This window comes from Aedes albopictus, chromosome 3 (genome assembly GCF_035046485.1).
Source record: "Aedes albopictus strain Foshan chromosome 3, AalbF5, whole genome shotgun sequence".
In the NCBI taxonomy this organism is placed as follows: Eukaryota; Metazoa; Arthropoda; class Insecta; order Diptera; family Culicidae; genus Aedes; species Aedes albopictus.
The window spans coordinates 255,469,561-255,484,378 of NC_085138.1; the positions used below are offsets into that span (position 1 = coordinate 255,469,561).

The following is a 14,818-nucleotide window of genomic DNA, read 5'->3' on the forward strand; positions in this document are numbered from 1 at the left end:
GTCCGAAGCGTTCGCAGTGCAGTCCAGAGATAACCACCGAGCGCTATCATAGTATAACATTAAACCACCATGGCCGAGCACAGTACGGACAATTTCAGCCACCAAGTCCCAGCTTGGCTGAATGATCAGTTTTTCGAGGAAATTTTGCGAAAGGCCGAAAATGACCCTACGCTCCAGGTTGTGCCGGGTTGCGAACTACGTCCCGCCACCCAAGGAGACCACTACGGTAGTGTTATGTTCCGCACTGCGGTTCGCTATCAATCAAAACGGGCGACCGGCGGCGAGCAGGAAATACATCTCATCGTCAAAACTCAATCAACAGCTGAGGGATACAAGAAGGAGGTATCCAAAGGTGGCAGTTTATTCGCTAAGGAAATTTACATGTACACCGAAGTCCTTCCGGCGGTGGTGAAAGTGCTGGGGGATGTGGGCGAAGACTTTGAAGTTGCTCGGTAAGTGTTCGAAGTAGTTTTGTTTAACCCTTTGGAGCCGGAGGTGCCATATATGACCCCAACTTAGAAACGGCTGTATAAATTCACCCATTCATTAAATCAGATTACTTCGGCAAAGTTGTTGCAAATTGAGTCCTCTATTAAGAAAAAATGGGAATATCTGTATTTGAGACTTTATTGACAACCCAGAACATCCTGAACACCATGAAATTTATAAAAACGAAATAATTAACACACCAGATGTTCTAAAAGCTGAATTTGGATATGGGCGCGCTTCCCTAACTCTGTTTTCGCGGCGCAACAGCCTCTTGCAGGCTCGTTCAAACGAGTAGAAAACGCTAGCCGTGAAATCCGAGTTTGGGAAGCGCTGGGATATGGGTTACGTTCAAATATATTCATTTAACCTTCGTCAAGAATGTCAAAAGGTGTTTTATATTCTGGGATGTTCCAAAATGTCCTAGAGTGAAGGCCTTCAAATCTACAAGAATAGCTTTATGTGTTTTCGCCATAAATAACAGCATTGCATGGGATCCGTGAAGCTCTTGAAATCTCAAATGTCATATAGAGACAATATAGGGATATTCCAGGTGAGCCAAACTACCTTGGAGTTCAGAACTTCAGATACACACTCGTAACAACAGCCATATCTGTTATATTGAGTAACGTTGCATAATCAACCACGGTTCCTAGAGCAATCTGAAGTCTACTTGTTTATTAACACCTACGGGACATTCAGAGTCGTTTAAACTTTTCTATAATAAAGTCCTTCAAATCTACAAGAATAACTTGTTGTGTTTTCGCCATAAATAATAGCATTGCACAATCTGCTGGGATCCGTGAAGATCTTGAAATCTCAAACGTCATGAACAGACACTATAGGCATATTCCAGGTCAGCCAAACTGTCTTGAAGTTCAGATCTCCAGGTCTACGCTCGCAACAACAGTCATATCTGACATACTGAGTAACGTTGCATAATCAACCGCGGTTACTGAAGCAACTTGTTTATTATAAACCTTTGGGATATTGAAGGTCGTTCAACTGTTCTATAATGAAGTTCATCAAATCTACAAGAATAACGTTATGTGTTTTCGCTATAAATAATAGCATTGCGTAATCTGCTAGGATCCGTGAAGCTCTTGAAATCTCAAATGCCATTTAGAGACACTATAGGGATATTCCAGGTCAGCAAAACTATAGTGAAGTTCAGAACTTTAGGTCTACACACGTAACAGCAACCATATCTGAGTAACGTTGCATAATCAATCGCGGTGATTGCAGTTCATGGACCAATCTGAAGTGTACTATATATTATTATGAACCTTTGGGACATTGAGGGTCGTCCAAACTATCCTGAAGTTAAGCTCTTGACAGTAACAGTAGTTATTCGCACAATGAACTTTAACATTACGCATCCAATGGTAATCTGTACCCATGACATTTCATGTTTTTTTTTTCTTTTAGATAGTAACGTTACACAACCATATATGATCCATGAAATACCTAACTCTCAAGGGTCACTTCATGATAGTTTTGTGATTATTTAGGTCATCCAATCTTTCATGGACACACAACTTTTATTTATACTTGCAATGCTAGCCTGCTACACTGAATAATGATACATGATGATCTATATTCCCGGATAAAAACTAACCATAGGGCGTTTGGTGAAAACCATTCCTGCATCATACAGTGAACCAGCTACAATAAAGTGTACGCTACTATCAAATATGTGATGAACTATAACACAACAATAACAAGTTTTGAAATTCACTGCAAGATTCATTGTTATTAAGTTGTTATTGAAACTAATGAAACATGTTATTAAATTGGTCTTCCAGGAACATTTTTTGTTATGATTTTTGTTATTTTGCCGCTTATATGACAGACAACCCAGACAACCAGTAATCGTATAGGATGTTGCATAGGATGATAAAGTGGAGGCCATATGCGTGCATGCCTCCATTTAGGGGCATGTAAAATGTACGTATATCGCCTCCACTTTAACATCTTATACAATACCGTATACGATCACTGGTTGACTGGGAAGTTTATAACACAATAAGATATATCAATAACATAAAAAATACTGAATCCATTATACAGTTATTGGGCCAAAATAACATATTTTATTATGCTGTTGATATTTTCTTCTGCTCAGGAGGTATGTAGAGTGCGATGAGAGAAATACGAATGTAGGTCAACCGGAAAAGACGCAGGTCAGATTACCGTAAATCAGCGGATGAGTTCAACATTATTGTTTCTGTATTTGCATTTAGGGGGGTTTTCTCCTCTTCTCTCATGTGAACTTGCCTTCGACCACAATCGAATCAAATTCTTTTGACAAACTTTGTCCTTGACGTAGAGCCATCTTTAACATATGGACTGGACTGAACACTGAAATGACTTCTAATACAGGTTCGTCTGCGGGTTCGCTTTTTAACCTAACTTATATTTGAATCGAACTTGACAGTTTTCTCATGAGTTGTTATGTATTTCAAACTTTAGTCAAACTGGAGCCTCAATATTGCAATAACGGTTAAGCACGCTGTATTGATACTTATGTATCTCGTCACCCACTTCATGCAACTACATTAGTGGTCTAATAACACTTAGCGCGCTCGGCATAGTTCCGTCATGCCGCTCAAAGTGTTGCCACAAATAATGCTTAGTTTGCAAAACCCGGTTATCTGGCTGGTGGAGCATGGGAGCTTAAGCTTCATGTTAATACAATCTGAGACTACTCAGACTTAGACGTGGGTGATCCTATAAATGAAGGGTTACCCAAAAAGCTCTGGAGAACATCTTATTGATTTCGTATTTTTATTTTTACAGTGGTGTCTATTGTAAAAATATGGCTCTAAATAGTACTGTTACAATACAACGTTCGGTTTTTCTACTGTATTTTTTATTCGAGTTTACTTATATTCTTCAAAGACTAGTAGGCAGCGTTCTGTACCTTTGCTTGCTCAAACTTTTATGAGTCTTTTTTTTAATCTACATTTGTTGTAGTCATTATTTGTGCTATAGAAAGTTACGTTATCTAGTCTAACCCACCCAGATCCGCGAACTTCTGTAAAACTCAGATCCATTACAAAATACCTTTGAGATATTTCAGGATTATTAAACTTCCCTAACTAAGAACTTCCAGCTAAGATGAAGATATGACGGTGCCACATCTCGAGCACAAATTTGAAGGCAAATGTTGGAAGCGACCTAGGACTACAGCCATGAATCAAGTGTTGTGGTCAAGACAAAAACTTGTTGAGCATACGTGATTTTTTACTTTATATATGTTTTTTTGGAAATTCTAATGTGACATTTTTAGAAAAACACCAAAAAAATAAAATTTCACCAAATAGTAAATCGAGAATAACTCTGAAATGGATAGAAAAAACGTCATGCTGTCTTCGGCAAAGCTTTTCCTCATAAAATTTCCTATCTTTTTATGGAAGTTGTTTTAAATTAGCATTAGGATGAGATACTTGTTATGATGGGTAAAATGCATAATTTATCAAAAAATGACAAATTTTAATAAATTCAAAAATTCAGTATCAAAAAGTTACCTGCAAAAAGTGTCGTTAATTATTTTTCCCAAGTAGTTTGGGTCCATATCAAGCTGTAAAAATATAAAAATGGTGGGTATTGCCAATTTTTGTACGGAAAAAAATATTGTATGAAATATATTACGAAAAATGGCCATTTTTCAGCCTTGGATATCCCGGCTGACCTGATACTGTCTATTGAACTTTCAGAAGGCTTACTGGACCTGATAGAATACAAATCGTTAGTTTGTATTATGAAAAAAGGTTACTGTTACACCCGTAGACTTTGGGATCTAAACTCAAGAACAGTTTGGATGACCTAGGATATCCCAGGACTGACTGAGAAAACCAATAAAATTCAATTGTCATAAAGTCATGCCGTAATTTAACCTAGAAAGTAAAAACTTTCAGAGGACTTACTGGACATGATGGAATACAAATCGTAGCATTGTATAATGAAAGAAGCTACTGATACACTCGTATACTTTAGGATCTAAACTCAAGAACAGTTTGGATGACCTAAGATATCCCGACTGACCTGATACTTAAATAGAAATTGCAGCTTTGTATAATGTAATAAGTTACTGTTACACCCATACAAATCAGGATCTAAATTCAAGAACAGTTTGGATGACCTAGGATATCCCGACTGACCTGATACTGTCTATAGAACCTTCAGAAGACTTACTGGACATGATAGAGTGCAAACCGTAGTTTTGTATAATGAAAGAGGTTACTGTTACATCCGCAGACTTTGTGATATAAAACTCAGGATAGTTTGGATAACCTAAGATATCCCGACTGAAACTGATACTGTCAATTGAACTTTCAAAAGACTTACTGGACATGATAGAATACAAATCGTAGCTTTTTATAATGAGAGAAGTTACTGTTACATCCGTAGCCTTTAGCATCTAAACTCAAGAGCAGTTTGGATGACCTTGGAGGATATACTGATAGATCTGATACTGTCTATCGAACTTTCAGAAGGCTAACTGAATATGATAAAATACAAATCGTAAGTTTGTATAATGAAAGAAGTTACTGTTACACCCGTAGACTTTAGGATCTAAACTCAAGAACAGTTTGATGACCTAGGATATCCAGAAAAAAATATTTTGCATCACCCTTTTCATGTTGTTGAGCACTAAAACCACAGAAATACGTACAGGGGATAGTCAAAATAACTGGGACAGGTAAAATTTTCACTTTTCAAAAAATGTTCAACTCGCTGTAACTTTTCGAAAAGGGCATTCAATATTCGCCTTTCATTTTGAGAAATGGCACCCAAAGTATTCATATTTCTAGCATGAACTACTTGTTTCACAATTTAGACGTTCTTCTCAAATGAATCAGGGGTAAAAATGAATGTGGTTCAAATATTAGACTCATTTATAAAATATTTCTTCAGATTGAATGAAAAAAACCAATGTTTTGATCATGTCATACATTTTTGTATGAACATCTGCTTTAAAATAAACAGGGTTCAAAAATTTCGACTCTTCTTGCAGTTGTTTCGCATGGCAGTCAAAAATTCATTTAGTAATGACAGTATTATACAGTTATACTTCAGAGGCATTAGGATACGTCTTTTTTACTACACAGAACTATTTATTTTAGCTTTTATCAATCCCATTTTGATGTTTAACCAGCCGAAAACCTATATACTTTATTTTCTCACGAAATTTTATTAAGTAATTTAAACATTTCCAACAATAATTCTGTGCCATATTTTAAAAACAACTAATCTAGCTTACATAAGAGTGTTTTCAGAAAGATTTTCCTTAAATAAATTAATTTATCATCGTTTCTCCTTATCCGAACATTTTTTTGGTAATACTTCTTTGAATTTCACAAACAAATAAACTTTAAAGGTCAATTATCTTGCTAACACGTCATAAACTATATGCCTTGAGGTATATCCTCGAAATACACTCACTTAATTACAAGAAATCTATTGAAAACCAAATTTTCATTCACTTTGGCTAAACGAATGTCTAGGCAAAACATGATATTTGAAAGATGTTTACCTTCATTTTTGTTTCAGTGTATACGTAAGCGTGATGTATCACCTTTTCATAAAACAGTACTAGATATACTATCACTGCCATAAAAAAGTTTTATCATCAAATCTTTTGTATGAGTTTCCTGACACTTTTTTTGAAAACATTTGGGCCTTGGCTAAACGAATGTCCATCACTGTAGAATCATATTATTTGCATTAAAAATAAATAAAACATTATAAATGTTCGATAAAAAAAGGTTAAAACATTACAACATACAACACAAAACATAAATCGTTCTCTGTTACTCAAATGAATAAAAAAATTTGATCGTGTATCTTCGGTCTATCCTGAATTGTACTTTCTCTGTCAGTAAAATATTAATAAATTCGGAACACATTTTGCAGGCTGATTCACGCATCGATGGAACCGAATACAGTCATTATCTTGGAGGATTTGACACCAAAGGGTTGGTTGCCCAGTCGTGTCTGTATTGGAAGCCTTGAGGAAGCTATGACAACCATAAGAAATGTGGCAAATTTACACGCAGCTTCGCTTCATCTCAATCAGCAAAAGGTATACATACCATAATATCGAAATTCTTAGCTGAAAATCATAAACGTTTTTCTGTCAATTTCAAGACCATGGATTTATCAGCAAACAGCATAAAGGAGATTCTATGCGAAGGCATTGTACTCACCCAATTTAGCACGAGGTTCGAAGAATTTTGCGACGCCGTGGGAAAATGGGACGACTGCAAAGTATTCACCGAAAAGTTAAGAAATCTACTCAAATCCGTGGGCGAAAAGTACGGTGAGGTGTACACCCCCAACCCGCCATCCCTGGGCTACAACGTGCTCAACCATGGAGACTTCAACTGGAAGAACATCCTGATCAAGAAGAACTCCGACGAGCGGATCGTGGACTCCATACTGATTGACTACCAGTGCTGCCACTGGGGAACGCCGGCCATCGATGTCCTGTATCTGTTGGATGTGATGGTGGATAATGGTACCAAGAGGGCGCACCGGAATCGAATCCTGTACGAGTATCACCGGCAATTTTCGACAGTTTTGGGCAAGCTTGGATACATGGGGAAAATCCCTACTTTGGTTGACTTGCAAATGGAGCTGCTACGGAAAGGATTCCTTGGTAAGATTCAGTAGAATCCGATGAAAACTGGCATCTTATTGGCATTAATTTCATTTTCATTTTCAGAGGTCATGCACGTGGTTGTTTTCGAAAAGTTCAAGTTTGAAACGCTTACGGACACCACGTTCGACAACTTCGATCAGGGCAATCCAGACGATCCCTGCTATCAGAATCAAGTGTTCAGCAGTATCATTCGATCGGAGTTGCCTGCGTTGATGTACCGAGGCCTGTTGGACCAGTGATGTGGATTTTCAGACTGTAAAAACGGGGCATTTGAATGTTCATGTCTGTGTTGTACGCAGGGTGATGATGGCTTCGGTAGTATCTAAACATATTTTCATTCGCAGTTAGATGAAAAATAGCACATTGTTAGACAAAAAATTGCCATGTCTGGTACAGTCAGGTCTTTTTTTACGCGGTTTTCATTTACGCGGGCGCGTAAATGAAAACTCCATACAAAAAAACCTGACTGTAATAAGTTAATATCTCCGCAAGTCATCATATTCCTTAGATTAATATACATTTTAATAAAAAGAGAAAATCGCTAAATAATTAAAAAAAAACTTGAATTTTCTTCATACGATGTCAACGATGACTTGTACTGGCACAGGATACAGCTGTAACAGTGCTGTTTTCTCGAACTTTGCTTCCTTAAGGCGGCGTTGTTTTATTGTCCCGGAAGAAGCAAATCAACTGTTTCCATGATTTGCCGGGCTTTATGATGCAGTATTACAGCCGGCTATTCGTTCTTGTCCTTCGAGCGCTTCTCTTTAATTCGTTCTTTCCGTTGACTCTGCTTCGTATACAGGACGGCAGCGTCCTTTTGAAATAACTACTTTGACTCCAGCAGTCCTTCAGATCGACCACATTGAGCCCTTCTGTCTCGTCCAGCAACGCTGCGCGTATACAATGGCGCCATCTGATTTCTTTAGTCACTCTAAAGCGAAAAAGGTCGTATCGAAGCGATCATCGCCTCGGTTGAGAACGTGGAACGGAGTTGAGTTGACGGAATGAATAGTTCGACGTCGAGCTCATAGCGAAATCTTGTTTGTCGTGTTTCGTATTGCATGTATCTTGGTAGCAGCAAAGTGTATCCAATTCAACTCAAAGTCATATCTATACAGTCTTACACACTATGATTTTCTGCTGCGTGTGGATCGGGTGACCCTGTCGCACCTGGGTGCTGATTTATTGTCGTTCGAAACAGCCTGGAGTGGATGAAGGTGAGCAAGTAGTACCGAACCTTCGCTTGCAGTTTTCAGGATCAGGACCTTCCAGCAGATAAGGGTTGAAGAAACTCCGTCTACTTTGCCAGCCGCATCCCGAATTACCCGGCTTTGGGATCCGGATCTCGACCCTCCACGGAACACCTGTCTCAAATCCAAACGTCGTAAGTCGTGTGGCGAGACATGGCGAACTCTTTGGCAATCCTCTCTTACAGCAACAAGTCCTCATCGATGAATGCGAAAACCATTAAACTTTTTCCATTCCCATAGGGTACGACGGGTAGAACTCGGGACAAAGTATAACCGTCCTTCGGTGGACATCCGAATGCGTCATTGAAGGGAAGGCAGAAGTTTTACGGAGAAGGTTATGATGTCCCAGTCCACACCACTCGATGCAATTTTTCTACAAACAATTAAACGTTGGTGCAGACTTTTCAAAGTGACCCAATCTATCCGCACCTGGGACCATTCCTCATCGGTAGTCCTCCTCTCATCATCAGCCCCAGTAACCAGCAGTCTGACGAAAGGAGGCCAAGTCACCTACTACTACGCCTTCGCCCTATCAGCGCAGCCGTCGTAGAGTCCACCATCTGCCTGAACTGCTCGATCGATCACCGAGCAGACATAAAGCTACAAAAAAGATCCGTTGACCTTGGCGACCTCGTAGGACATTGTATACACCAACTCCAGGACTGGGAAATCCCACGTTGTCCATTTACCGTTACCAACAAGTACTCGATGGGGAGTGGAAGCTCAGGTAAAATATTATCTCCTGGGCGCCCATTAAAAACACCACCCCCGGCGAAAGACTGACGCTTGAGCCTAGCTATTTAGCACTGTAGTTGGAGGAAATGCCAATGCATAACCCGTAGCTTCCGGGAAGGTAAGCCCAGCTCCCTGGGTTAGTGGGTTGGTGTCAGGCCCTGCGAGCCAGCCGTAAAAAAGACTAGCACCGGAAAATCAACAAGAGAAGAATGCGAACCGATACCAATGGCGACGACCACAGCGACGAAAAGGGACTTGCGATACGTGGAACTGCAGATCTCTCAACTTCATCGGGAGCACCCGCATGCTCGCCGATCTACTGAAGGACCGCGGGTTCGGCATCGTAGCGCTGCAGGAGGTGTGTTGGACAGTGTGGTACCTTGTGGTATGCACATAATAAATTATTGTATTACTCTATTACGTTTAGCGTGTATGTTTACATTGAGTATCTGTCATATGTGGAGATGTTGTTATTGTTGTCTGGAGTGTGAATCATTGTATGTAATATTGAAGTATCGGTAATAAAGTGTATACAAATAATGAATACAGTTGTTGAATAATCATTACAGAGAAAGATTCTCACATTGGCGACGAGAACGGTGAACAGTGCATGTGAAATTAGTTTGATTTCGATTCGGGAAGTGTTATCTTTGGAAAAAGAAAGAGATGAGTGGTGTGTGTGTGTGTGTGTGTGTGTGTGTGTGTGTGTGTGTGTGTGTGTGTGTGTGTGTGTGTGTGTGTGTGTGTGTGTGTGTGTGTGTGTGTGTGTGTGTGTGTGTGTGTGTGTGTGTGTGTGTGTGTGTGTGTGTGTGTGTGTGTGTGTGTGTGTGTGTGTGTGTGTGTGTGTGTGTGTGTGTGTGTGTGTGTGTGTGTGTGTGTGTGTGTGTGTGTGTGTGTGTGTGTGTGTGTGTGTGTGTGTGTGTGTGTGTGTGTGTGTGTGTGTGTGTGTGTGTGTGTGTGTGTGTGTGTGTGTGTGTGTGTGTGTGTGTGTGTGTGTGTGTGTGTGTGTGTGTGTGTGTGTTTGTGTGTGTGTGTGTGTGTGTGTGTGTGTGTGTGTGTGTGTGTGTGTGTGTGTGTGTGGTGCATGCAGAGTGGTGATGACCTCCGGGTGATGACTTGTGATTGAATTTCAACATTGGAATCAAAAAGGTAAATATTGTATACTAACTGTTCAATATGAATAAAACAATCTATTTGTAATCTATCGACTAATGACAATGATAAACCTGTGAGAGATTTTGTTTAGTTCAAATCGATGACAATCACTATTGTCAGATAAAGAAATAAAGAACTGTGAAGAAAACCTAAGTTTTGTCGATTGTGATATTGATACTCGTTGAATAGGGTTGTTGTCCTAAATCTAGGCTTAAATACTGAATGATGAATGAAGTATTGATTTGTTAACCGGATGGCCGAGAAAGGCGTAGAGGTGAAACAATATTTTGAAATCAAATTTTGCTGTTGCTGTTAAAAGCCAGTGAAGGCGATGAAAGCCAATGAAGGCGATAAAAGCTAATGAAGGCGACATTCTTGAAATAGCCGTAAAAGGCGGAAAGGATTACAGATAGAAAAGCCGTTGAAGGCGGAAAGCAGGAAAAATGTTATAGGCAGAAGAGCCGACTAAGGCGAAAAACTGTCGATGGCGGAAAGATCCTTCGGAGAGTGAAAAGCTGTTGAAGGCGGAAAAAGCCGTTGAAGGTGGAAATGCCGTTGAAGGCGGTAAGACCTGCAAGGCAGATATAGTCGATTCTTTTTTGAGCCGTATAAGGCGAATTGTGTTATTAAAAATTAAAGTACTAAAAACGCAACAGTGTCGTAAATTTCGTAAGAAACAGATTACCAGCCAACGCAGATTTAAGGGCTGTTTGTAGATCAGAAGGAATTTCTCGGCCTATCTTGAGGCATGGGAAATTCCTTGGCTGAATCACTCAAGAAACCGTTTTTTCTTCGATCGCAGTACGCAGTTGCGAAGAAATGACAGTTCAAATGGCAGTCACCGTAGGAAGTTTTTGCCAGGAATCGTTCTAGAAGTTTCTTGAGCGATTTCTCATGAACTCCAATCTGGGCTTTTTAGTTAAATTGAACCATCAAAAATGAAATTTCACACCAATTAAGTGGCAGCTGAGAAGGCAAAAGACAAAACTAAACTTTAGGCTGAGCGTGACTAGAAAAACAGGAACGAATAGTATTTGAATATGTTCCAAATGCGAATGTAACTGAGCAGATACTGAGATTGTTGTGGACCCACCTCAGTTGATATATATTGAAGTTATCATTGCTCAGTAAAGTATAATAAGTCTACGTGACGTAAAAAGGGTTGGCTCTTGAAACCAAATTAACATGAAGACATGATTTAACTAATGCTTTGTCCTCTCTTACAAGACTAAAAATGTAACTTCAAGAAAATTAACATCAATGTGTGAGAATAATTAAACTGTCTTGGTAGTTTGCAAGATAGGAAGTCAAAATGACAGTTAAAGCATTCGTTGAAGCTAGACGACATATTCAGAGCAGTTGCTAACCACTAACCTGTTAAGTATCATGCTAGTCAAATGGCTAGTTGAATTGGATATTTAAAAAAAAACGAACAATAAAAAATGAAACTTTTCGGCTTAACTAGAAGTCTCAGGAATTCGAGTAAACAGCGCTTTATAACCTATTGAATGCCACTAAATGTTTATGCGATTCAAGTACAGTGAGTTCTTGAGTAATCACTTCTGAAGTCTTTGAATATAAAATGTATCGGGTGTGGTCAGGAGGGGCAGTTTGACTTATGCTTGCCTAACACTGGATATAGTGCCATTTTTGCTAATGAGTGGGCCATCTTGCCAAGAACTGTGGCACAAGTTAGAGAACAAGGTACAGCAGTACGTTCAACAACAAATTCTGCACAATAATTTCCTTACAGGAAGAGAAAAATTTTGATCAGTTAAAGAAGTATTGAAACTATTATTGAGGAGAATAACGTACAGTATATCAAAAGCACAAGATATTGGAATAATAAAAGATAATCATTTCTGTAACTACAGGAATAGATATATCTAATGAAAGCTGGATTATGAGGTTTGTTTTTCAGTCGAGCTTATTAATGCAGACAGGTACCATTTACTAACATGTTACCTTGTTTGAATTTTTAGATTTCATACACTGAAAAAACTGCAAATATTGTATGCATGTGTTGCTCACATAGATTTTAGCAATTTGTCATAGATAACCCTTTTCATGTGTAGATACACATAGTTTATATAAGGTCCATCGATTTTATGTGTGATCCAGCGTGGAAAACGAGTATTGTACACACAAATTTGTATATCAAATTCATGTATTTTTACCAATAAAAATGCGTGTATATGTATAAGTGATATTTGTGCTAATAAGTTCATTGAAAATTTGAATAAAAACGTGCTTTAAATTGTTTCAGTACAAAGAAATGAATCGTAGAGGCAAGCGTAAGGGCCATCATGACACAGACAATCATGGTCAGTGTGCACTACGTCAGACTTGTAGTCGTTAACAAAAAAAAAATGAGGATGTATTTCATCGAAAAAATGTGAAATAAGTGATATGATAGACAGATGATTGGGCTTTGCAATAATGCAGAATATTCTAGTCCGATCCAACGAACTGAGAATATTATCAATATGATGAGCATATGTAGAAAATCAAAATTTGGAAAAGGCTTGTTGAAATAGCTTCATTAGGTATCTAGAGTGAGAACATAACATGTTGAGGGGCTTTTGCAATATTTTGGAGGTACACCATTAAAATAAGTCCTACAGTTCAGAACCCAAAAGAGCGACATCAAAGGAACAAATTTTTGGTTTTGTAATGTTAAAATAGGTTTGATTGAGCACGAATCACCAGTTAATGCGAGAAAATATGCATCGTAGAATGTAAACCTATTGAACGACCAAACCGTAAAAATAAACTCATTCAGTTTGAAAGGTAAATGGTAAATCATGAGAATTCCGAAATTATCGGAAACATAAAAAACGTGGACACCTATTTATTTTGTTATCTGGAGAAAATTGCTTTGTATATAATAATTGGCTACTATCATTACGTTTTCGGTTGGAAGCCGAAGTGACTGGCGGTGCGAAAATTGATGTTTAACCTACTTATAAACATAGCAACTCGATTTAGATTAGTGCTAATTTCAGCTCTTAAGTAGGTTAATGATGCGCAATACCAGCAATCGGTTCAAATTTACGTCACAACTGCAACTTTGCATGTGCTTAAATGCGTGACTTCGATTTGGTACTGCGACGATGATGTATGTATTAAGATTTTGAGATAATTATAGGATTACAACATGAAAAAAAAAGAATGAATATTAATATTCTACTATACTTTCAAACAGCTAGTGCGGGTGCGAGTTTTGTGAACAATATATATTAAATATAATTCAAAAACTGAATGTTTTCAAGTTTTCAAATTACTATTCAGCTAAAACTAGTATTACAAATATTGCATTGGACAAGTGACGTTTTTCGAAATCGTGATTTGATTAAAAAAAAGTATCAATCCCTTCAATATTTAGAAAACAAAATCTGTAAAGCCAAACTTCTGAATATATTCTGAACAAGAAACGAGTTCCAGCAAAGTTCGCTAAAAAAAAACATAAAATGAAATAGTGTTTGTATGACACTTGGACACTTTGGATCGAAAACGAGTTAATGGATATTGATAATTTTTCCACTGTAACATTCGTGCAGTGTTCCGACATATTAGTTAAAAATATGTCTGAATAATAATCTGAATATACATACCTTTTGTATGAGATTCTTCTATGAAAGGACATGTCAAAAAAAATCAGTGGGCAGTATACAATGTTTGCATGCTAGCTGTCATTGAAAACATAAAGTGTATACAAATAATGAATACAGTTGTTGAATAATTATTACAGAGAAAGATTCTCACAGACAGGATCCATGATGCGAACGTTTAGAGGTAATCATACCATCTACCAGAGCTGTGGCAACACACGCGAGCTGGGAACAGCTTTCATCGTGATGGGTGATATGCAGAGGCGCGTGATCGGTTGGTGGCCGATCGATGAAAGAATGTGCAGGTTGAGGATCAAAGGCCGATTCTTCAACTTCAGCATAATAAACGTGCACAGCCCACACTCCGGAAGTACTGATGATGACAAGGACGCATTTTACGCGCAGCTCGAACGTGAGTACGATCGCTGCCCAAGCCACGACGTCAAGATCATCATAGGTGATTTAAACGCTCAGGTAGGCCAGGAGGAGAAATTCAGACCGACGATTGGTAAGTTCAGCGCCCACCAGCAGACGAACGAAAACTGCCTACGACTCATTGATTTCACCGCCTCTAAAAATATGGCCATACGTAGCACCTTTTTCCAACACAGCCTCCCTTATCGTTACACCTGGAGATCACCACAGCAAACGGAATCTCAAATCGACCACGTTCTGATTGACGGACGGCACTTCTCCGACATTATCGACGTCAGGACCTATCGGGGCGCCAACATCGACTCCGACCACTATCTGGTGATGGTCAAATTACGCCGAAAACTCTCCATCATCAACAATGTACGATACCGGCGACCGCCACGGTACAACCTAGAGCGACTGAAGCAACCGGATGTCGCCTCAGCATACGCGCAGAATCTCGAGGCCGCGTTGCCAGACGAGGGCGAGCTCGATGA

The 14,818-nt window shown here is 38.9% G+C and overlaps 1 protein-coding gene across 1 annotated transcript; it reads left to right on the forward strand.

Moving 5' to 3' along the window:
* On the forward strand, positions 1 to 9,689 carry LOC109424438 (uncharacterized). The gene is made up of 4 exons (XM_029852292.2): positions 1 to 452; positions 6,406 to 6,574; positions 6,640 to 7,150; positions 7,217 to 9,689. Exons 1-4 carry the CDS (start codon positions 70 to 72, stop codon positions 7,390 to 7,392), a joined length of 1,239 nt encoding a protein of 412 aa, XP_029708152.1. The 5' UTR covers positions 1 to 69; the 3' UTR covers positions 7,393 to 9,689.
* The last annotated feature ends 5,129 nt before the right edge of the window (positions 9,690 to 14,818 follow it).